A 25,568-nucleotide genomic window follows, 5' to 3' on the forward strand; every position below is an offset into this window, starting at 1 on the left:
GATGCTTTTTGCTTGGGAATTCTCATGCCCACTTCTAACCAATTTTTTTTTAAAGATTTTATTTATTTATTTGACAGAGATCACAAGTAGGCAGAGAGGCAGGCAGAGAGAGAGGGGGAAGCAGGCTCCCAGATGAGCAGAGAGCCAGATGCAGGGCTTGATCCCAGGACCCTAGCATCATGACCCAAGCGGAAGGCAGAAGCTTTATTAATCCACTGAGCCACCCAGGTGTCCCTCTAACCAATTTTTAATGTCAGCTATCTTTGTGATTTCCACCTGGTGTCCTTTAAAAGAAGTTTACTCTAGTGTCAACCCATTAGTAGCAAACAGCTTCTTTTTGATGATCTCCAAAACATGGCTGTTGCATGCAACAGACTGTTAACAGAAGTTTAAGGGTTGCACAAAATGGTCACAGCTTGAATTGTAAAGCAATAACTTAAAATTTCTCTTTGGCTATATCACCTGTACAGTGGCCCAGATTAAAGACTCCTTTTGTGTATCATCTTGCCCTGATCCTTGAGAGCAAAAATAAATTTTTTTTTTTTTTAAATGCAGAAGGGTTTAGCCATGTTTCTGTTGCCTTACTTCTTTCCATGAACTTCTTCCCAGGGTCTCATCCTCTGCCCTTTCTGCTGCTTCTTTCCCGTACTGGGCTCCTAGCTGCTCATAATGTATTTTCTTCTCCAAGAGGCATTCTAGGGTCAGCTCCTCAGTGAATTCATCTTTTTCATCCAAACCATATCAGCATTAGAGATGATGATTGTGAATTGTCTATTATAGGTCCAGCCATACAAATGTCCAGTTGGTATTCTTTTTTTTTTTAAAGATTTTTATTTATTTATTTGACAGACAGAGACCACAAGCAGGCAGAGAGGCAGGCAGAGAGAGAGAGAGAGAGGAGAAAGCAGGCTCCCTGCTGAGCAGAGAGCCCGACGCGGGGCTCGATCCCAGGACTCCGGGACCACGACCCGAGCCGAAGGCAGAGGCTTTAACCCACTGAGACACCCAGGCGCCCCCAGTTGGTATTCTTATAATCACACGGTTTTAACAGTGAAAAGCAAAAGAGGAAAAGAAAAATCAATCTCTATCTCAAAGGTCAGTATGTGTCTAATAACCCTGGTACTTTCATCTTCATCTTCCTTACTCAGGTAGGTGGCTCTGAATTATTGTGTGAGATGATGGAACCATATTTATAGTTTCAAATATTATATGGGCCTGACAGTTCCACTCTATTCTGCCTCCTATAACTGTCTTACTAATGAGCACCACTGGTCACAATTGCAATTACGGAAAACCAAGATAAACCAACCCAGCATCTTTTTTTTTTTTTTTTTAAGATTTATTTATTTGAGAGAGAGAAACACAGAGAGCACGAGAGAGCATAAGCAGGGGGAAGCTACAGAGGGAGAGGGAGAAGCAGGCTTCCCGCTGAGCAAGGAGCTCGATGCGGGGCTCAATGCCAGGACCCTGGGATCATGACCTGAGCCAAATGCAGACACTTAACTGAGCCACCCAGGCACCATAAACCAACCCAACATCTTGAGCCACAACTCCAAGCACGTCCCCTTTCAAGTGGGAGTCAGTGGTGGATTTATCATGATTAGAATAAAAAAATACATATAGCAAAAGATGGATGGGTATTTCCAGGAAAAAAAATAGGTACTAATAACCAAATATTCCATACTTAGATTCATTTACAAGGAACTTTAGATATAATGCAGAAATTCTTCATATGATCTTATTTCTGATATGGAGAGGAAGTAAATGTGTAGTTATAGGAACAACTTTAAAACAATGGGCATTTGAGATTTAATTAGCATATTTAATCTACGAACTCAGTATTTAGAGGCCATTTTGTCCAGGCTGGGCACAGTATATGTTGTTATACTTAAACCTACGACCCACTTGTGACTTTCCTGTCATTTTCTTTTTAATATTGCAATGACCATTTGAAATTTTTGATTAAAAGTTCGCATGTGAAATTTCAGTATTTAAACAAAGGAAGCTGTAATTGTATCATGCATCCTACGGGAAGACATAGGGAAGACTGACCAAAGGTTCCTTACAGTTTAGCAGCAACTCCGCTAGGGAGTCGGGTTACCTTCCCAGGGGGTTTGAATGCTGCCGCAAAGGAGCTCAGCCAGTGAACCAGAAGTTTTCTAACCCAGAAGAGGTGACCGTATTTCCTTTATATACACATTTCCCCTATGTGCTTTCACTTGGACACTGACAACCCCCATGTTCACATTTCCAGCCTGGGTTTCTATCCTGAACTCCAGACATATCTACCTAACTGCCTCCATGACATCTCCTCTTAGATTCCTAGTAGAAATTTCCAACTGATCACATCCACACTTGAACCCCTCATCTTTTCTCCCTTCCACACTTCCACACATTCGTGTCAAAAACCCTGGAGTCATCCTTGACTCTTTCACTACTGATCTCCAATTACTTAGCAAGTCTTGCATATATTTCTTTCGTATTCTATCCTGCATCTGACAACTTCTCACCACCTCTGCTGTTAACACTCTTACCTGAGCCACGATTATCTCTCACTTGGATTATTTTGATAGCCTGCTATCCTGCTTCTCCTGCTTCTATGGCCTATTAACAGTGTAGCATTCAGTGATCCTTTTCAGAAACCTAAGCCAGATCATGTGACTCCCTGATCAAGACTCTCCCATGTCAGACAGAACAATAACCGGGTCCTTCAGTGCCCTGCCAGGCCACACGGGACGAGGCCATCACCTCTCTGCTCCCACCTCCTACCATAGGTGCCTTTGCTCCCTGTGCTCCAACTACACTGGCCTCCTTGCAGCCAGGGCTCCTGTGCTGTGGAAGGGAGGGGAGACACCTGGCAGGAATGGGAGGGCAACCAGCAGTCCCTGCCGCACAGATTCAGATTTTGAGAGGACATAAAGTATACTCTATCTGTGTTCCATAATGTTATTTTCAGTCTGTTATGTTTTGTGTAGTGATTTAAAGCATGTTTGCAAATTCTTTGCTACCCTTCCTATTAGGTAGGAGAGGTGGGGCGAATTCCCTTCCCTTTAAATATAAGCACGCCTTGATCACAAGGCGGCCAAAGTGACGATGCTAGGAAATGAGAGGATACACAGAGGGACGAGAGCTGTCAGCCAGCGTCTGTCTCCAGACAACAGGAGCCGGCCTCCGTGCCACCTCGACTCCTTTCAAACTGCCCCAGAAGCCACGCCCTGCCCAAACTGCAGGAAAAGGAATGATTGTCGTTTTGAGGCTGTGAAATTTGGAGTGGTTTGTTTTCCGGCAGTAGATTAGCAGGAACGTCCCATTTCGTGTCATTTGTGGTTCACACTTGTACAAGTGAGCGTCTGTTTCACTGCCCTCCTCCTTCCATCCTTCACTTCAATTTCTCTTCTCTCTCTTTCTCTACTGTAGTGTTTCTTTTGTTCTCTCTCCCCTTTTAGTATCAGGATAAGCATTTTTAAAGAAGCAATTCTGTTGAAAGAGACATATTGGCCAAACATGTTTGAGAATTGGTTTTTGATGCTGTATCTTTTGAGATACTAACCTTTCATGATATTGATGTGGTTTCACATTTCAACTACTTGTATATAATTTTTTTTTTAAGATTTATATATTTATTTGACAGAGAGAGAAAGATCACAAGTAGTCAGAGAGGCAGGCAGAGGGGGAGGGGGAAGCAGGCTCCTGACTGAGCAGAGAGCCCGATGCGGGGCTGGATCCCAGGGCCCTGAGATCATGAGCCAAGCTGAAGGCAAAAGCTTTAACCCACTGAGCCATCCAGGTGCCCCTATAAATTATTTTTTGAAAAACTGTTGTCACTCTCAGGATGCCTGGGTGGCTCAGTTGGTTAAGCAGCTGCCTTCGGCTCAGGTCATGATCCCAGCATCCTGGGATGGAGTCCCAAATCGGAGTCCTTGCTCAGCAGGGAGCCTGCTTCTCCCTCTGCCACTGTCTGCCTGTGCTCACTCTCTCTCTCTCCCTGACAAATAAATAAAATCTTAAAAAAAAAAAAAACCCAACTATTGTCACTCTAAACAGTTTTGGTGAAGCTCTGATCTCAAGTCCTACCAAGCATACTTTACAGGTCTCTGTGAGCACCACTAGTCTCCTCGTGACCTGACCTTTGTTTCCCAGTATAAAAGACACAATTATGGGTTTTCTTTAAATTACGAGAACATAGCAACCAGAAGTAAATATACACAACAGTGACTTACACAGACAATCTCTGAATGCTAACTGCTGATTTTTACTTCTTCATGACTGCCTCCAATTTTTGCAGTAAACTTGTGTTCCTTTTATAATAGAGACATAGTCTCTCTATATAGCAGCATTATGAAAGACACGTTCGAAAGCGTTTTCTCTTTGAGGGTGGAGGTCTTTTCACATTCTCTCCTTCTTAATTTCTTTCCAGTCTAACCTAGATCATAAAAGAAATTCAGGCAACCAGCCCATGCTGCAGGGACCTGTGGACAGTATCCTCTTCCGTTCAAGAGTTCCAAAGTTTCATTCCTACCTCAGCTGGGGGTTTCTCTCATGGCCTTCCTATTCTAGTAGTCTAAGAAAATTTTTTTTTTACTGGTACATGTTTCATTTCTCCCATATAACTTTTAGTTATGATATCACAATTAAAAAATGTAATTTCTGGGACGTCTGGGTGGCTCAGTTGGTTAAGCAGCTGCCTTCGGCTCAGGTCATGATTCCAGCGTCCTGGAATCGAGTCCCACATCGGGCTCCTTGCTCGTCAGGGAGCCTACTTCTCCCTCTGCCTCTGCCTGCCATTCTGTCTGCCTGTGCTCCCTCTCTCTCCCTTTCTCTCTCTGACAAACAAATAAAAAATCTTTAAAAATAAAAAAATAAAAAATAATAAAAAATGTAATTTCTTAGATCTACTTAATTCCTTTCTCTGTAGGTCACTTCAGCTTAATGCTTTTACATTCAAAGGCATTCATAGCAGCTGCCTATTTTATCCAAGACACGTGGCTCTTTCTCATGTCTTTCCACCCACTCGACGACGAGGCTTCAGTTAGTCAACGTTGTTCAATTAAAAAAAGACTGATGTAGTAGCAGAGGTTTCTATTTCAGCTTCCTTCCTCCTGAGTGTGTATGGGGTTGGTACATCTCAGTTCCTCTGAGGCCTTCTTCATTTCTAGCTGGATGAGTCCCATGGATGGCGAAAACTTCGGTCTCAGAAGAAGTGAACCTAAAGAGGGCTCAGAAATTCCAGGGCACACCTGAGCCACAGCAACACCTCTCTTATTGTGAGAGTCAGCCCAAAGTGACGAAATGTTTGGAACTAAGTTCTCCACAGAAGACAGACTCAAAGTGGGTCTGATTTTTCATTTTGGGACCAGATACTAAATGGGACTTAGCCCATTTCTCTTTCGCTGCCACTTCACATACTGGAGAGAATGGGGTTTATATGAACAGTGAAGAATTGTTACTTGAAAAAAACAATAAATTTAACCTGTAGTTCTGTGGTGGGCTGAATGGCAATAGCTATAGCCACTTTCTATGTATTTTCTTCAATTCACTTCCAGACGGTTTCTTCCTCACCATGTCAAGGACATGACTTTAAGAACTAAGACCTCTAACTCACTAAAGAGCCCCTTCTATTTTGATGACCTTTACATTTATACTTGACTGTAACTCAGATCTCAAACGTAGACGCAACTACCTACTTTACACTTCCACCTGATTAAGCACCTCAATGGCAACATGTTCAAATTGAACTCATTATCTTCCTCATCCCACAGATCTAGTCCTTCCGCCAAGATTTCCTGTCTCATGGAATAACTCTACCTATGCTCAGAGCACTGGTTGTCCAGGCCAGACATGGACTCCTGTGACCACTGCTGTCTCTCCTTCCCCATCAACACAATGCCGGGCACACAGCTGGTACTTAGTATTTTTTGGATGAATATTCAATATTTGTATGGAAAATGCCATTAAATTAGACTCTCAACTCCTTCAAAGACCAATGAAAAGGTTTGTGGTTCATCCAAAACCCCAGCAGATCTTCACTGTCTCTAAAATCCAGACTCTTTCCTCATGCCAAAGCTACCACTATTTACTCAAACAGTTGAATGCCTTCTAAAATTCCCATCATTACTGTGCATCAACATGCAGTTAAATGAATGAATTGATTATAATTTTCTCTGCTCTACCAAATTTCTGCTTCTCATACTGTGCTTCATGAATGTGCCACTGCTGGAAAATGAACACTAACTGTGTATTCAGGGCACTTAATAGCAAATTTGAGTGAAATGTTGGTATCTTGATAGGAAAGAATTTTTTTGAGCTCTACTAAGCATTTTTGAAAGCAAAATGTGTCAGCAGACTGAAATTACATGCAAAATTATCTAAACTATTTACATATGATAGACAGTCCCACTTTGTAGCAGATGAAGCTTTCAAAATGTAGGGGATGAAGCTGAATAATATCAACCTCTGGTCTAATTACTTCCAAGTCTTTGCTCATGGCAAAAGGCATAAAATGCGAACAATTATGATACACAAATAGTGTGAGTCTTGAGGTAGCACTGGAGGACACTATTACAGCCCTAATTGCACACACAGGGGCAGCTGCTGCCCTCCAGATACTATTTAGAGACTTAGGACTTTGTGTGACAAGGGATGCACTATCCCTGGACTTGGTGCATTACTTTTCTCTGCATAGTATGAGCAGCGGTGCACACCTTGAAGGGACTAAAGAGGCTGCTTCTGATGCCCATTTTCCATGCTCCAGACACCTTAATTACATTAAACAGTCGTGGGTTAACTAAATCCGTTGGAGGTAAACCACCCATTGCTCAACCATCCCACCTTGAGGGAAAACAGTGTGTGTCACTTGTTCTCTGATTTGGTCACTCTCAGCACATGCTTTTCACTATTGGACAAAATCTTGAAAAACAATACTGAAAGCCGTGCATGAAAAAGAACCCAGTAGATAATCCTTCAATTTCAAAATAAAAATCCAAGGTCCTGTGTCCATTTGCATAATTCCAAAATCTGAAACAAGAGATCCCTTCCTTAGGTGTGGTTAGGTAAGAGTACCTCTTTCCTTTCTAGTTGGAACGTTGCTACATTCCCTCACTTACCTGCTTTCTAGGCCATAAATATTTCATGTTAGTAACAGCCAACATTTACTGAGCACTTACCATGCCAGGTAAGAACCCGAGAACCTTGGATCAGGTTTCTCAGCCTCAGCACTACCGACATTTTGAACAAGATAATTCTGTTGTGGGGCAGGCACATAAGATGTTTAGCAGTACCCCATCCCTCCACACATCCCACAGCTGGGACCAAAATGTTTCCAGAAATTGCTAAATATCCCCTGGTGGGAAAAACTGCCCCCTGGCTGAGAATTATACTGCTTCCCATATATCAACTTATTTAACCTTCTAAACTACTCCAGGAGGTAAGTTCTACTCTTCACTGTACAGGTGTGAAAAGATGCACAGACAGATTCAACTTGCCTAAGGTCACACAGCTTGTAGAGATATAGCTGATATTTGATCCAAGATAGTCTGACTCCAGAGCCCCAACTCTTAACTCTTAGCTAGAACCCTGACCCCTTTCTGACTTTAGGGCTTAATGAGCATAGGCTTGTTGGATCAGAATCCCTTCTAGAATTATTGAAAAGGAATTGCTTCAGCAATGAAGACTGACTGCAAAATTGAAACTAACTTGAAAGTAAGAGACAAGAGGGCATATGATCTCCACCTAACTAGGTACACACCTGAGTCACAGTAATTGAAAGAAAATATTTTTCAAATGGTCAACCATATATGAAAAAAATCTAAAACCCCACAGCATGCAATCTTTCTTCTTCTACCACCTAAATCATTTTTTAGATCTAGGTAGAATACTTGTGGAGCATAATTTGAGTGCCTCCTCTCTTTTTACAAATGATGCACCAGAATGTTAATTACATAACAAACGAAAATGATTTCCTGATTAATTTCAACATATTTCATATATTTTATCATATCTGGTGTTAGAAATTAAGATGTTTAAAGATTTTATGTATTTTGAGAGAGAGAGAGAGAGAGAGAACAAACACACAAGCTGGGGGAAGGATGGAGGAGTGGCAGAGGGGGAGGAAAAGAATTTCAAGCTGACTCCCCACTGAGTGGGAAGGCCAAGGAAAGGCTAAATCCCAAGGACCCTGAGATCATGACGTGAGCTAAAATCATGATCTAAGGCACCCAGGTACCCTTAAGATGTTTATAAACTATATATTTACAAACTATATATTACAATTAGGGTTGAAAAGTTACATTCTTTTCCTATGATGAGAACTTTAAAGATTTACTCTCTTAGAAACTTTTCAATATGCAACACAGTATTATTGACTGTGGTTACCATACTGCATAATACTACTTCCATGGCTTATTTGTTTTATAACTGGAAGTTTGTACCTCTTGACTCTCTTTACCCATTTCACCCCCTACGCACCACCATGAATGACCTTCCCTGGTGGCAGCCATCAGTCTGCTCTCTGTATCTAGGAGTTTGGTTTCATTTTGTCATTTCTATTTCACATATAACTGAAACCAGAGTATTTTGTCTTGCTCTAATTTCACTTCGTGTAACATCCTCAAGGCCCATCCACACAGCTGCAAATAGCAAGATTTCATCCTTTTTTATGACTAAGTAGTACTCCACCGCATATATGTACCACATCTTTATCCGTTCATCCATCGATGGACACTTGGGTTGCTTCCATATCCTGGCTACTGGAAATAATGCAGTGAGCACACTGGTACATCTACCTTTTCAAATTAGTTTTTCACTTTCTTCAGATAAATCGTCAGAAGTAGAATTGCTGGATCATATGGTGGCTCTATTTTTAATTTTTTGAGGAAACTCCATACGGCTTTCCATAGTGGCTGCACCAAGTTCCATTCCCAAGGCATCTCCTTTCTTAATGGAAATATCTGGCCCATCAGCCAGCGTAATTCTCACCATTAGATTCCTTCTTGTAATTGCAGATTCGTATCTTCCCATTACAGAATTCATTTGCAGATGACCCTTGTTAAAATGCTAATACCCATATTAAGCTCTGTTAGCCTTCATTTAAATAAATTAATCAAATTAGTTAGTGAGTCATTTAGCAAGCCATTAGAAAGGGAATTACAAACAGAGAAGTTCTTATGGCCCAGTCAGGAGCAGGGAAAATCTGGTTACAAGGTCTCCTGCAGGGAAGCCACACATGGGCCTGGTGGCACCTGGTGTGGCAGGACGGGACAGGCAAGGTACTGGGCAGGGGACAGGTGGTCAGCAGGCATGGAGAATTACTTCCATTACAAAGTACACTGTACTTTGTCTCCTTTCCGTCCTTCACCCCGTGCCCCATTTGACGATCTCTTCTCCTTCTGACATTCCAGAGTTCTTCCCTCAAAATGCAGATTGGTCCCAGCTTATCCAAGAAGGCTGCACAGCAGATCTGCCACTTCATAGCCAACAATGAGAGGCTGAAAACTCCCCCAAGTGGCACTGCTCCTCACTGAATCAGTGACCCACACTGCTTTCTACTTTAATGATACCTGGATTTCTATAGGCAGGAAACCTAAGCCTGAAATCACAATGCACATGGCTTTCCCCTGGTTCTGGTTTCTCCAAACATCTTCTGGAACACAAAATTTCACCGCTTTCTGTGGGGCAAGAGATGTAGGGCGAGGGTGGATGCCATCCTTTGGGAGGCAAACAGGAAGTCCCTTCCTGCTCCCCGACTCATTACCTCTAAACAAATGCAAGCTCACAGCTGCTTGTCTTCCTTGATCCAGAATGTGGCAATAACTACACGAAAAGGCTTCCTACCTGGCAGCGTATTTTGGGAGAATTTTTCTTCAAAAAAGGAATGAAAGAATAGAATGCCCCTGACATGTAAACTAGGCTCTGTAATTAAGCACTTTAAATCTGCTTAGAACAATTTTTTAGTATTCAACTGCTAATGGAACTCTTCTTCAAAAATATGAAAAGAAAACCAGACCCAAGGTTCATAACCGATATAACAGGAAAACATTTTATTGTGGAACTCTTAAAGGCCAATGATTAAAAAAGGAAAAGAAAACTATCAGGCAGATTAAAAAGCTAGGCTGGGTGGTTAATCGCCAGAGTGACCAGAAAAACCACACACGCGAGCATACCGCAGATACAAAGCAGGCTTAGAGATGGAAAGCTGGCCTTATCTGATCAAACTACCTTGTGGTTGTGAGAAAATCAGGGTGAGGAATAAGCATACACAAGCTTGGATTTAAAAAAAAAAATCAACTTCTATTTATTATATTTTGCAACTATGATCTTTTAAAACGGTGGCCTTAGGAAAATCTGCTTTGGCAAGCAACTGCAGAGGCTCCTGTGGAGAGGAAGTGAAAAGACTGGGCTTATATACAAGGGCTGCTGGCACGTTCAAAGCGCAGGGGATAGTTCACAGAGCAAAATGTAGTCCTAAGTAAATGGGTTTCAGGCAATTTCAGTGTTAAGATAACATCATTAAGAGTAGAACAGATTGTGCTCAAACCCTGCTGTTTATAATTAACACGTTGCTTCCAAATACTCCAGGGTCCCTGGTAAATAGTCTTCTGCTCACATCCACCCAGACCAATCAGAGTATTTTCATCAGATTCCATGCTGGGCCAGCACCTGTCTGGACAAATCCAATAGAGCCAAAGAACTCCTCTCCCTGGCCAGCTAAGTAGTTGGATGAACACAGCTTGGCTTAGTCATTGTCACAGTGTCCATATGGCTTTGAAGCTTGTTTTCACAAGAAATCATACAAGTATTTTATTATGTCAAAGTTCACCGTCCTATAAACAAAAATAGATAATATGTTAGCATCCTCACCCCTAGACTGCTCAGCTTTGTATGTGTGGTTCTGGGAAGCACATGCAAAATTATCCACAACCAATGCTAACCAATTCTACAGTGCTATCAAAAGCATCATAATAGGAATGGAATTAATTTTATAAAATGTCACTTGGAACAAAGTTTCTTTAAAAAGTTTTTTTTTCCTCCCATGCATAAAGTTTGCTTTTCTGAAAAAAAGGAAACAAAGTTAGAACTATTCAACATTCTGTATTTCAATTATACTAAAGAAAGTTTAGATTTCATTTGAAAGCTATTTGTTTTTTTGTCTAATAACCAGAGTAAAGTAATTAGAGATGCAGAAGTATTTAAATCTTCTCTGCTTCTGAACACTGTTTATCTTCCCAAACACCTGTTTTATCATTACATAATGCATAGCTCATCCGTCCTTGTTCGTAGCTTTCATTCTTTTCAGTCTTCTAACACTGGGTGACCTGTATGTGTATTGTAACTAAATCTGTATGATCCAAGAATACGATACAACAAACAGACGATGTGGATGTATATTTTTGTACTCTGATGGCAGGCAGAATAAAATAGCAGAGAGACAGAGACATATAATTATTCTTCTTTCTCCAAACTCATTCTTCACTATAAATATTCAGACTTGGAGGTTTATTATTTGAATAAATGGTCAAAATAATTAGTTATAATGATCTAGCGATAAGTATAAAATTAAAGCCTTAAAGTATTCAATTCTGCAAAAATAATCATCCACTGGAGAACAGTCTTTTAAAGATTCACTAATTGCACACTCTTATTTATTAAACCATCATCAATTAATGTTTTTGTCTATCATTTTGTAATACACGTTCTAAAAAAGTTTCTAAGCAAATGACTGACATATCAAATATTGTTTAAAATGTGGAAGAGGGAACTATGGATACTGCTTATGAAAACACATTTAAAAATAGCTCCAGTGAGATGCTCCGGCTATTGTGGTGCCTAATGTAGGACCAAAGAATACCTTACTGTTTCATACCTTACTGCCTCTGAAGAATACTAAACCTTTCCAAGTGGTATAAAAACACTTCCAAGACAATCCTGTTGTCATTAAGAGTAATAAAATAACTGAAAACAAGTATTAAAATTCTCAAGCATAAAGACATAAAATATGTGGTTATTACCTCATCATCTATTTTAATGTTTTTCTTCCATTCAATTCTAGGACCTCCCAAAAATACTGGCAACAAGGTACCACAAGGCATTTTTTTTTAAATAAAATCATAAGAAGTACAAACTTCCAGTTGGACAAAATTACCAAAAAACATAAATCATAATGGTCCAAAAGATCTTTTTTTAGAGGATCTTAGAAGGAAATGGATGTAAGAAGCTATTTCTAACCACAGGCAGAAAGGGAAGGGGAATGTGTGTGTTTCTCTAGGGATATATACCCACCATAACTTTGGGTCTTAAGGTTATAAACCTAAAGCAACAAGATAAGGTGGACTTCATGTTAAATTTTATTATTTTGGGCTTTGGGGTTTTTTGACATTGTGTGGAGAAAAAAATTTAGAAGCAGCTAAGATGAAAACATTTACATTCCAAAACTATAAGATTAGAAGCTATTATTTGATAGAATGGGAGACAGTCATACAAAATGACCAATACAAAAACACACCTACAATACTAAGGAGGGAAAAGGAGAACAGAATTACAACTCAGTAGTGACAGCACAGGAAAAGCGTCGGGATCACGTACTAGGACCAGAAGAAAACACGAACAAATGACATACTGTGATTTGTTAGTGGTGGGGCTCCTCTATTCTACTCAGTCTAGTTGGGTAACTTTAGTAGTTTCTGCAATAAAGTTTTCTTTGGTAGAACAAATGGACTGATGGAAAAACACTACGTTCTTTAAGTGTCTTTTATAAGACACTTAAAGAATCTATAAACGTTTCACTATGTTCCCTTTCTCTGTTTTGCCATTAGAAAGTACTCAAGCAAACTAAATGATACCATTAAGATTTTTGGATTTTTTTCAAGACAGTCAATTATTCAGGAATTGAATATATAAGATCATTCCTTTAAGAAACATTTACTGCCCAAGATGTATGAATGTCTTTATCATCCCTCCATCCCCCAATGTAAACAGGTGACTTGCCAACTGGTCCCCACATATATTATTCTAAAACAAGGAAGAATTTGAAAGAATAACCATAAGGAAAACATCAAAAATTATGTCACATATTCCAAAGATAACTTTGTGCTTTATAGGACGCAGAGAAAAACAACTTACTGTAAACAACACTTTAAATTTCTACAGAGAGAATTATGTGCTTTGTATGTACTTTTCTCTGGCTTTTCATGGCTTCAGATGCATATTAAATTTATATAAATATGATGCTAAAGTTTTGGATAGTTTTTATATAATATAGGAGATTCTTAGAACTAAAATGAATCATTTTCTAAACTAAGCATATAGAAAAAATAGGATAAACACAGTATCAGTGACAATTTGCCTAGGAGTAATTAATTCTTTTTTTTTTTAAAGATTTTATTTATTTATTTGACAGAGAGAGAGATCACAAGTAGGCAGAGAGGCAGGCAGAGAGAGGGGGAAGTAGGCTCCCTGCTGAGCAGAGAGCCTGATGTGGGGCTCGATCCCAGGACCCTGAGATCATGATCCAAGCCGAAGGCAGAAGCTTTAATCCACTGAGCCACCCAGGCGCCCCGGAGTAATTAATTCTTAAATCAGAATTCAGAATACTTTAAAACAAGTTAGTTAAATGAAATGCCTAAAGATTTAAGATTTAATTTTGCTTTTATCCTTTGATTACACTTTATCAATTCTTTCACTACACTGAAATACTTTTTTTCTCACAGGATACTACTTTATTTCCTTTTACTTTTGTGGGCAGAGTTATTTTTTAGTTTGGTTCCACTGACAACTTGCAACCAGACAACTTTAAGCAATCTTCTTATGTTGGCAATGACTGTGTAAGAAAGAAATGTTAAAGTACCATTCACATTAAGAACAGCCCAAGGACAATTATTTAATAAGTTTCTCATCATTTTTCTTCTCCCATATTCTACCTCCATATTTTGTGCTTCCTTTAAAGCCTCCCACTGCTTCTCTGTCCAAACCTTTCCCCTGTTCCTTGGTCAGTAAATTTCTCTATGTCCTTTACCTCTTCCATGAATGTTTTTTTCTCTTCTGGGCTTAACTGTAATCTGGCTACCCCTGAAGGACCTTGTCTCCTCTCCAGCTCTTTCTAATGATTAAATTCCAGGCAGTCCTTTGGGTAGGGTTGGTGTCCTAGTGCAAAAAGCTCTGCTCCTCTGACACTTGGGGTTCATTCCACTCACCACCTTGTGTCCCACTGACACTATGTCTTAGTCACTGACTCATGCCGCAACCCAGTTTGGTGTTCCTCTCCATCCTAAGCTCTGCATAGTGACCTCATTGCATGTGTGTCTTTCCTAACTCCAATGGCCTTTTTTATTTCATGATCATATTCAGAAGTAATCTACCTCTAAAAACATAAATTCAGGCATGCTGTCCTCTGATCCCCAAGCTCTTTCTCTAAGCTACCTGAAACACCTTGACATAACCAGTTCACAAGCTCCCTCACTTCACTTACTTGTGACCTACAAATACTTATTGAGTATTATGTGCTAGGCACTGAACTACTGGCCCTCTGCTGGCTTTATTTCCTTCCTTTCTTTCCTAACTTAGACTCCATGGTCCATCACTTCAAGCACTCACTTGCTAGCATCCACCAAATTTACCTGGCAAAACCTCAGTCCTAAGTGATTTCAACAATATCCCTTTGCTGTCCCAGTACTTACCACATGGAATGCTATTATAGAATATCTTAAGTTCCACAGTTCGGTGTCACTGTAAATTCAAGGTCAGGAATTTTAAATGGGCCCTCAGTACTCCCAGCAAGTTCCTTCTCCTGATGGCACCTTCTTCTATTCCCCACAGCAGATTTCAAATACCCATATTCCTCTTGAACTGCTATTGCTTCTGTCCTTATTCTGTTTTGCCTCTCCGTTTATTTTTTTAAAATATGTTATTTATTTATTTGACACAGAAAGAGAGAGATCACAAGAAGGGGGAGTGGCAGGCAGAGGGAGAGGGAGAAGCAGGCTTCCCACCAAACAAGGACCCCAATGTGGGGCTTGATCCCAGAACCCGGGGATCATGACCTGAGGCGAAGGCAAATGCTTAACTGACTGAGCCACCCAGGTGCCCCTTTGTCTCGCCATTTAGAGGCAAAATAGAAGACATCAGAATTCCCTTGACTTATTGCCACCAAACTTCCAAACTCAGCTCCATCTGAATCTACTTTTTCCTCATGTTATAATGCAAAAAGAGCCCCCTCTTTCATCCAGGGGTATTTCTTTCAACTCATGTTTCTAAAATCCCATGTTGATATATCATTTCAGACTTTAATATCTCTGTCCTCTGTATCATTAATTCTCCTCTATCAACCCTTTCCCATCAGCATTTAATATGATCAAACTTTTAAATAATAATAACCCTGCCATAGCTCCACGACCCCTTTAGTAGGTAACAATCCTCTCTTCCTTTTCACAGCAAAAAGAATCCTAGAATACAGGCTCATGAGAATAGGATATAAATCTGTTCTACTTGTTGCTATATTCCCAAAGCCTAGCACAGTGATCATAATGGGCAACACAACAAATATTAAGTGAACAAATGAATTAGAAACATTCTATCTGCTGCATCAATTTTCTTATAAATACTATTTAAATATGCTATAATCTGACTTCTAAACCACTATATTCCTGTAAGTATTCCTGATAAAGTTACAAATGATTGTTTTTCATTTTGTTTTGTTTTAAGATTTTATTTATTTATTTGACAGACAGAGATCACAAGTAGGCAGAGAGGCAGGCAGAGGAGGGGCGGGAAGCAGGCTCCCCGCTGAGCACAGATCCCAATGTGGGGCTCAATCCCAGAATCCTGAGATCATGACCTGAGCCCAGGGCAAATCCTTAACTGACTGAGTCACCCAGGTGCCCCTACAAATGACCGTTTCATCATTAAATCAGGTGGACTCAGATTTCTGGGCATCAGTTTGCCAGTTTTGACCATCACTCCCCTCCCTGAGGTTTTCCTACTTTTCTTGTGTATGTACCTCCATATATAACTGCTTAACCCACTTAAGCCTGTATCACAAGTATTTTTCTCTTTTTATCCTTCCAAAGTATGATTTTTAATAACTGTGTAGCTTTTTTTTAATTAGAATGTACAATAAATTATTGATCCATTCCCCTGTTTTGGACATTTAGGCTGTGTCCTGTGATCTGATCATTCATTCTCTACCACAGGAGTCTGGAACTAGACATACCTACCTCTTCTTTGCTAAGTATCCTTGCAATCTCTTATCTCCACCACACCTTTATTTGGAATGAAACTCTGTCTCCTTAGCTCCCTTCTTGTTGCTGCCCCGAAAGACAAGCTCACAATGGTTCCCCATCATCTGAAGTTTTACTGCTAATCGCTATAGGAAAACATGAACTATTTATATATTTAGCATATACTAAGTTTAAAGCATTAAGTTTAGTTAAGGCAGTAACTGGCACAAATACAGTCTCTGTTTTGAGCTTCACAGACTTCACTGCAGAAAGATGAACTCTAATTATTAAGTAATTAAAACTATGATAAGTATCAGAGGAAAACAATGAGACCTGTATACTTGTATACTGTGATTAGAGTGGGGGGATGATGGTGGTCATGGTATGTTTAGGAATGCTTCTTTTTCATTTAAATTGAAATGTATAGGTTATGCGGTGGTTAGCTAGATAAAGGAGAGGAGGTGATGGAAAATGCTGCATTTACAAAGATGGGAAGAAGAATGGTGAATATGAAGAAATAAAAACAGCCAGCAAGTTAAAATGCAAATACCTAGGGAAGCAGTGTGTGTACCAGATGTGGCTGGGCAACATAATGATATGGCAGGGGCCAGAACATTGGGGCCTTGTAAGCTACATTAAAGATTTTTGTTTTTTTTAATCCCAAGAGTCATAGGAAACTACTGAAGACTTTTTTTGGAGGGGGGGTGTATAATGGACGTATAATGTTATATTATTATAAGGAGCAAAACATCAACATATTGATTCCACAATTCTATATATTAGTCAGGGCTCACACAATAAGTGTAGTCACCATCTGTCACCAAACAACATTACCCCAATCTTACTGACTACATTTCTTATTCTGTATTTTTCATCTCCATGAATTATTTATTTTGTAACTGGAAGTTTGTGCCTTTTAATCCCCTTTATCTATTTCACCTATCTCCCCACCTATTTCTCCTCTGGCAACCATGAATTTGTTGTCTGCATTTAAAGAGTTTGTTTTTTAGATTCTACATATAAGTGAAATCATATGGGATTTGTCTTTCTCAGCCTGACTTACTTCCCTTAGCATGGTATCTTCTAGATCCTCTCACCTTGTTGCAAATAGCAAGATCTCATCCCTTTTATATGACTGAGTAATAGTCCACTGCATATATGTACCGCATCTTTATCCATTCATCTACCGAAAGACATGTGGGTTCCTTCCATATCTTGGCTATTGAAAATAATGCTGCAATAAACATAGAGGTGCATATATCTTTTCAAATTAGTGAGGGCTTTTTTTCATAAGGAGTTAATATCCAAATATATAAAGAGCCTACACCACTCAACATTACACACACAAAAAAAATCCAATCCAATTAAAAAAGAGGATTAAAAGAAATTTAATAATTAACAGAGGACATGAAGAGACACTTCTGCAAAGAAAAGATGCTCAGTCATCATCACTGAATCATCAGAGAAATGCACATCAAAACCACAATGAGATTATCTCCTCACACCAGTCAGAATGGCTAGTATCAAAAATACAAGAAATAACAAGTGTTGATGAGGATGGGGAGAAAAGAGAACCATCGTGTACTGCTGGTGGGAATATAAGTTGGTACAGCCCCTATGGAAAACAGTACAGGGGTGCCTCAAAAAATTAAAAATAGAAATACCGTATGATCCAGTAATTCTACTATTCTGTATGTACCCCAAAAAACAGAAACACTAACTCAGAAAGATATATTGCAGACTTTTAAGTAGGAGGGTGCCATTAAATTTGCCTAAGATCATTCTGGCTGTAGTGTGGACAAGTTACAAAGGGTAAGAGCGGACAGAAGACAAGTCAGGAGGCTACTAGAGAAGAGATGGTGGTGGCCTGGTCTAGAGAGGTAACAGTACAAAGTAAAAGTAAAAAGTGAATGAATTTGAGATTTACAGGAGGGACTTTGGAGTCAACAGGACTAATGCTTGGACACTGCAAGTGTGGGAGAGAGAATGTGAAGAATGACTCCCAGGTCTGAGGCCTGTACGACGTGGCAGACTGCAGTGTTAACCACTGAAATAGGCAACGGGAGAGGAAAGCTGAATCATTATTTTTTTGTTAGCAGGCAGAAGTTGAGGTTAGAATTCCAGAGTTCAGTTTTGGAAATGTATTGATTTAGCTGAAAAACATCCAATAAAGGTCAAGAATATTAGAATTAAAGGTCTGGCCTTTAAAAACAGGAGTTATTAATATGGAGATGGTTGTTTAAGTCATGGGTATAGCTAAAACTGCCTAGGGGAGAAGTACAATAGGAACAGAGAAAAGAGCCAGGTCTCAAGGACCAGCTACATTTAAAGGTCAGGTGGAAAGGAAAAACTGGCCAAACAACCTTAGAAAAAATAGCTAAAGAATAAAGGGGAAAATCACAAGACTAGAATCATGGGCTTTAAGAAAAGCATTTTAAGGAGAGTGATCATCAGTGTTAGATGCCACTGAGAAGACAAACAGCCTGAGAACATTTCAAAAACCTTCTGGGGAAGACGGAGGAGATAAAATTCAGATCACAGGTGGAAGACAGACCCCCCCACCTACTGAAAAAGGAAAGAGAGAAGATGAACACCAATGTAGGTAACTGAAGGAGTTCTCAACTGATGGTTACAATTTCGTTCTATAAAACAGGTGAATGCTGAACAGAGTAAACTGGAAGAGAGTTAAGAATCTAGGTTAAAAAGAACGCTGTGAACCATGTGCTCTATTCTTCAATACATGAGGTGGGATGGGTGGGAGGCTGGTAGAAGATAATCAAGTATAAGGAAAATGCAGAAACAGAGCCAGACTGCACAAGGCCCAAAGAAGTCCACATTTCTACAATAACTTGGGGCAGTGGCAATCTGGAAGTGGTGACAAGAAAGAAGGGTGGCATTTAAAGAGCACCCAACCATGAGAGCTTAGTGCATGAGAAAATAAGTAGCTACCATTAGAGGTAACTCCAGGGGAAGGAGTATCCCCACGTAAGAATCAGGCTTTCATTAAGGCAACGAGGAAGAATATTAGAAGACAGCAGGATATGGGAGGGAGAGAAAGAAAGAACGGAAGGTTTTATGAGCAGAAAAAGAACACAAAATATCATGGGGATGAGGAAGTGGAAGAGGGAAGATGTGGGAGGAGGGAGGTGGTTATTCTTTGGACACTGCCCAAGGAAGGCAAGGAAGAGAAAATAAGTTACAGAGATCCCAGGTTCTATGACAGAATCCCAGGTCTGTAAGTCCTGCTCCCTTCTTAGGTGGTCAATGGAAGCACACTTCTCTGGGTGTGTTTAGTATCACTGATGCTACGAATCAAGCTCCTGTTTGGTTCACTGTATATTCCTCATACTGGGGATTCATAAGTCTCTGTCTTGTACATGTTTATGTTGGGGCACAATCCAACATTCAGACAAAATCCCTGAAATAAATACGCTTCATTCAAAAGTTATGTCTTCGACAGAAGCTTGTGCATACAGAGTTTTTAAAATCATTGTTTAGAAAAACAAAGGTACTGCCTTACGGTCACACTGAATACACCCCAAGTTTCTGTTCAACTTCTTCTGGGTAAAAGTTTGCCCAATTTTGCCACGACAACACATTTTAAAACACTCATTTCAAGTTTTAGAGTCTACATGGCATCAAAATATCTCAAATACCTCCATCAGAGTATCACAGAACCTTTTCCTCTGCAAAGGAGACATCAGGGCAGAGGACACCAACCTGTGGACTTTAGAATGTTAGGAAGCTATCAACTTCATTTGAAGAGATCTGCAAATCTATAACATGTCAAGCACTATTTTTAGCCTGAATAAATAATGTTTCATGCTTATAATTTTGAAACACATGTAAATATTTTCAATATTAATTTTGAAGAATATGAAAATTGAGTCTTCATTATTTAAAAGGGTTGGGAAAGCACCGTCTTACGGACTGTCTTGTTCCACCCACCATTCTACACGCACATTGCTCTTCTACTACATGGTCTAACAGACTGCTATCCAGCTGCAACCATGAGATGAGGTCATTTATTCATATAAATGGCTGGAACATTTTTCATAACAGTAAGTAGACCTCTCTGTGAGGAAACTCATTACATTTTAGATAGCTCTCATTTTGACAGACATAATTTTTTCCCTAGAACTTCTATGTTCTAGAATTACTCAGAAGTAATCTCATCCACTTTGTACATGAAAGCCCCTGAAATACTTGAGACGGTTACTGTATCCTCCCTAGGACTTAACTCTCATACCCTGTCCCTCAGTCAGGGAGGTGACAGGATTCTTCATTCTACCATTCTCCTCTTGCCCCTTCTTGGCATGTGCCCATCTGTCAATGCCCCTTTTAAAATGCCAAGCACAGAAGCGCACACCAGATTTGTTCTGCCTGTGGGAACACAGAGCAGACCTATTATATCCCCTGAATGAGACACCAGGAGCATTAAAATCTTAGGACTTAAGCCAGGTCTCTCCCACCTTGTTTTAGGACATTTGAGTTTTTTGTAGTCAACTGTCCATTAAATCCTACCTTGCTTCTATGGGACCATTATCCCAGTCTTTTAAGGTCTTTTAGAATCTTTGTTTTTGCCATCTAACGTATTAGCTACTTCTCCCTGTTTTATGTCATTTGTAAATTGATGAGAGGGTTCATACTACAGTGAAACTTATTCATTCTTGGCATTTAAATGATCTTCTCTTACTTAACTGACTAATGACATTACATTAGGAAGAACATTAATTTTTATATTTAGTGTATCATTTACATAATTCAAGACATTTTATATTAATGATTATTCTCTGCTTACCTAGCAATGGCTCTGATGAAATCTAGAGATACTGTGCATTTGTACTTTGGTCCATCAAGCTGATCATCATGGCCAACCAGGGTTAATAGCTGAAGGGTCACTAGAGAGGTAATCTAACAATAAGAAAACATTTTTATGAGCTGTTTTGATGAGATTACATGATACCCTCATTTCTAAAACATTTTTATATGTAGTTCCTTTGATAGAGATACATAACTGAATTCACAAGAATAACTACAAAGAATATAACTTTGAAATTGGCATACATAAATTTGTACCATATGCTTAAAGTTCTGGTTAACATATCAATCAGTCTTTAAGGATTCCACTAGAGACAGCTTTGCTGCTTCATTAATGACTCACACGATTGCTAATTTTTAAAAACTACAAATAAAGCACATTCCTTCTGTACTCAGAATTTTATGGGTCTCTATCTTGACACCTCAGAATATCAAATCTGTACTCTCTTGAGAATTGAGCAGTTAAAATGTGGATATGGGCCTTTTTCAGAGTTGGGTAATTGGTTAGATAAGAGATAAATACACCTTTCAGATCTGGGCTTAGTCTTGTTCACCAATTGGGTAGTCAGGAAAACAACAAAAGGATTAATACTGGCAAAACTAAAAGTGTATTTTAATAGGTCAAATCAAAATACAAGATAACTTCACATTCATAAGCCCAACAAAAATATTATATATGCTAATATCCAAGAAAGAAAGTTGATTCAAGACCTGGAATTCTTTGAGCAGCCCATTCTCTTTTCCCATTATCTTGCCCCACCCCTCACCCCCCCGCCCCGAATTTCTTAGTCTCATCTGCTAGATAACAGGAGAAGAGGTCAGCAATGGCAACAAGAAAAGATAAGGAAACTTGCTTTGTGGCAGTATTTGGGATAAGAGTTTTTAAATCTGTAATACCTAATCAAAGTCTTAAGAATTAAAAATACTTAATTTGAGACAAATACTTTACAGATGCTCAATAAACATTAGGTAAGTGATTAAAAACAATAATAGCAGTAAATGATTTGCTTGGTACCAAGTACTCGATAGAGTATCTCATTTATTCCTCAAAACCTTAGGAGGTGGACATTATTACACTCACTTTATAGATGACCCTTAAAGGTGTTAAATAACTTTCTCCAGATCCTAGAGCTGGTAGGTGGCTTAGCAAGATTTCAAATCTAGAGTCCCTGCTCATCCTAATACACTACACAGACTCCATTCTGTCTCCCATTAAAAGTGTTATGCAGTGTTCAGTCGGCTGTCATTACTTTATTAACAAATTAAAAAACGAACAGATGGTAGATTTCACAGTATTTTATATACAGAAAATTCTATATTTAGCAAATACGAAGCATTTTTGCTAATTAGAAAAACATTTTGTGTTAATACATCAAAATATGAAGCTCTGCATTCAAAAAGCTAAGACTTTAATTTCTAACTCAATATCACAAATTAGGTTATGCCTTGAAACGTTTTTTATAGATGTGTGTGTTGAAAAGAGTTAAGCATTCTGTAGCTGTTATACACTGTTTTACAGGTCTATTAGAACAAGCTTATTTGTAGGGTTGAAATCTTACAATCTCCAGTTTTTATCTTTCATCTATCAAAATTGACAAAAGGCATTAAAATTCTCCCATTATGAGTCTGTCCTTTTCTTTTTGTAGTTGTTAGGTTTTGCTTTATATTTTTGAACCTGTTATTAAGCGCATGCACTTAAAAACCACTGTGTTTTGATGATAAATTAAACCTTGTCATTACTATCTAATGATTGCTTTCTTCAGTAACGCCTTTGCCTTACAGCGTATTTTTTCTAATATTAATATAGCTGTATCAACAATCTCTTAAGTGATAATCTTTTTCCCTTTTCAACATCTTATTTTCAAATTTATATTTTCTTAGCTTTAGACAGTTCTCATGTAAACAACATGTATACATGCCAGTCTGACAATCTTTACCTTTTAAGTTAGACTATATGCTCTACTTGTTTTTATTACAATGATATTCTAAAATTCTATTTCTACCATCATGTCAACCTCTCTGTTTTTCTTTATGTGTCTTTCTTACCTTTTTGAAAAAGATTTATTTGAGACAGAAAGAGAAAGAGAGACAGTGAATGCGTGTGCACATGAATGGAGGGAGGGGCAGAGAGAGAGAATCTCCAAGCGGACTCCCGGCTGAGCTCAGAGCCTGAAGCTGGGCTCAATCCCAGGACCCCAAAATCATCACCTGAGCCACGATCCAAAGCCAGAGGCTCAACCAACTGAGCCACCCAGGTGCCCTTCTTTTTTGCCTTTTACTGAACTGAATTATAGTACCTTTCCATTCTATCATTTGCTCTTCCATCTCGGAAGTAGTTACTTAGTCCAGTTCTAACTTCTGTTTTGATTTCTTCTTTGGCCCCTAAGCTATTTTAGAATTCTTTAATTTCCAACTCATGGAATTTTTAAATTTGGAGATTTAAATTTGGAGATTTCTGGGGGGGAGGGGCGGTGGGGAGGGAGTTGCTAGAAGTCACAAGGTGTGATCTGTATACTGGCAATCCTTTGAAATTTGTCGGGACAGCCGAGTTGTCCAGGAGGAAAGAAGAATGCACAGAAACCTGAATGTCACTGTGACAAAGAGTGAAACTGACCACGGTAGTCACCCTGCCAGGCCCCTTCCTTCTTTGTCCCCAAAATGTCTCCAGCTGATGGCAACAGAGCACAAAACATGGCCACAGAATGTGATGACCTCACATCAGGCAAAAAGGTTGGAGATAAGAGTCTTCTCTTTTACTTACGAAAGTACCTATATACCTTCCATTTTGCCTCTTGCCTGTAAAACCTAAAATATCACAATGGGGCTCTTTACTGAAAAAGTCTGCCAGCCCCTCTATTAGAAAATTGCTAGATACAGATAATTAATTTAACCAATGTGGAAATCAAGATGCTCACTGACTTGCCTGAAGTGATAATGATGGGACAGTGCCAGAAACTCAGTTGGCTAGGATTTAACTTTCCTAACTACAACTCAAAACTTTTGAAAATCCTAACAAGACTGTGATCACAGCTAAGAGAGCTAACATCTAAAGAGGCATATTAGACACTTGCCTGAAAAACAGTATGTGTTGAACGAATGGGGATGATCTGTAAAAAAGGTAACGTCCAAGAGCACAGACTTGGCGGTGTACCTCAAGCAACAGGACTGAAGGGCTCCTTGCACATTAGCTCAGAAATCTGAGTAGGTGCTCACTGTGGAGGTGGAGTTGTTTAGCTGTCATTCAAAGTATTAAGATCATCCAATAATCTCCTTCCCACACCCACTACTGAACCCACTCTGATTCCATGCTTAATCTTCTCATTTCAGACAAGAAATAAGGAACATTCAAAGTTAGGAAGACCTATCTTCTTCCACTTACTACAGTTCTGATTAATCACTTCAACAAACTGAGCCTCAATTTTCAAAACTAAAAATCAGAAGAATAATAATAACCCAACCATGCAGTATGTTCTAAGTATTTATGAGATAACCAAAAATGAGCAGGAAGTCAAGGTACTATTGCAATGCCTGGCACAGAGGAATTGCTCATTAAATCATACCTATTAAGAAATCAGTATTTTAATTCTGAGTTTATTAAGCTGATCAGTAAATTTAAATATCCTGTTTAATAATTTTTTCAATATCTAGTTTCCTTAACAATATTTATCAAAGAACTGGCATTCTGGCTTACACATTTGTCTCCTGAGATTTGACCAGTATAATTAATTCCCATCATATTCCTGAGATACTGACCACCTCTAGGAAAATCTACAAAACCAAAAACCTACGAAAAACCTAAAAGCTAATGGCCAGTTCCTAAAGGGCCCACCCAAACAACAGCTCTAGAGAGTCCTGACTCTGCAGACTACACCACCAGACATTACCACTGCTGCCCCCTAGGTTCACTGAGCTGTCTCTCACTTTTAATCTTCCAAACTGTAACATGAAAATTTTAAACTTGTTTTTAAACTTGTAAATTGAAACAAGTTTTTAGGACTTGGAGATAACATTAAGTTCTAGATGTGATATTAGTGTGTTTGATTGAAGTCCATAAACATAAACTGTATCTAAAGGGAAATCAACTCCTTTATTCAAATAATTATATAAATTATTTTAAGTGATAGGAAAAGTTTAAAAAATGACCAAAATTAACGAACTAGTAACACTGCTACCTATCTAGAAACTTAGTCATCAGACATAGATTTTCTATGGGGATAAAAATCGTTAGAAGGCGATTTTATTGTTTCTCAACAAATTTCTATTTACATCTTAGAGAGCTTTGTTAAAGAGCGGTCGTAAGAAAAGACTCAAACTTTATTCCATCTTCTATGATGGAATATCATATCCACTACAAGAATGGAGCATCAGATAATGAAGTGAAATGAGTAACTGAAACTCCTCTCAATATGCTGCACAGAATTAAGTGCTCTTTATACCACCATCATTTTTAAACTTTAACTGGACTCACTGACCTCACCCCTAGAAGCACATCTGTTTAGTATCTGCCTGGCTTCTTAGGCCACACTTTCAGAAGAGATTTAC

General features: G+C 39.0%; 1 protein-coding gene across 6 annotated transcripts in view; it reads right to left on the reverse strand.

Moving 5' to 3' along the window:
- Positions 1–550: 550 nt before the first annotated feature.
- ORC5 (origin recognition complex subunit 5) overlaps positions 551–25,568 on the reverse strand; it is a 98,266-nt gene continuing 73,248 nt past the window's right edge. Inside the window, exons 13-14 of one of the 6 annotated variants that reach the window (XM_032873316.1) lie at positions 21,007–21,119; positions 551–810 (exon numbers count right to left, since the gene is read on the reverse strand). In XM_032873316.1, the coding sequence (XP_032729207.1) occupies positions 702–810; positions 21,007–21,119 (222 nt within the window). In that variant the 3' untranslated portion in view covers positions 551–701. Of the gene's footprint in view, positions 811–10,012; positions 10,818–21,006; positions 21,120–24,193; positions 24,239–25,568 lie in introns of those variants that run through there. The other 5 variants (XM_032873317.1, XM_032873320.1, XM_032873319.1 and 2 more) reach the window with 5 other exon arrangements.

The sequence above is a fragment of the Lontra canadensis genome, unplaced genomic scaffold, assembly GCF_010015895.1.
Source record: "Lontra canadensis isolate GAN:19392208 unplaced genomic scaffold, GSC_riverotter_1.0 scaffold48, whole genome shotgun sequence".
In the NCBI taxonomy this organism is placed as follows: domain Eukaryota; kingdom Metazoa; phylum Chordata; class Mammalia; order Carnivora; family Mustelidae; genus Lontra; species Lontra canadensis.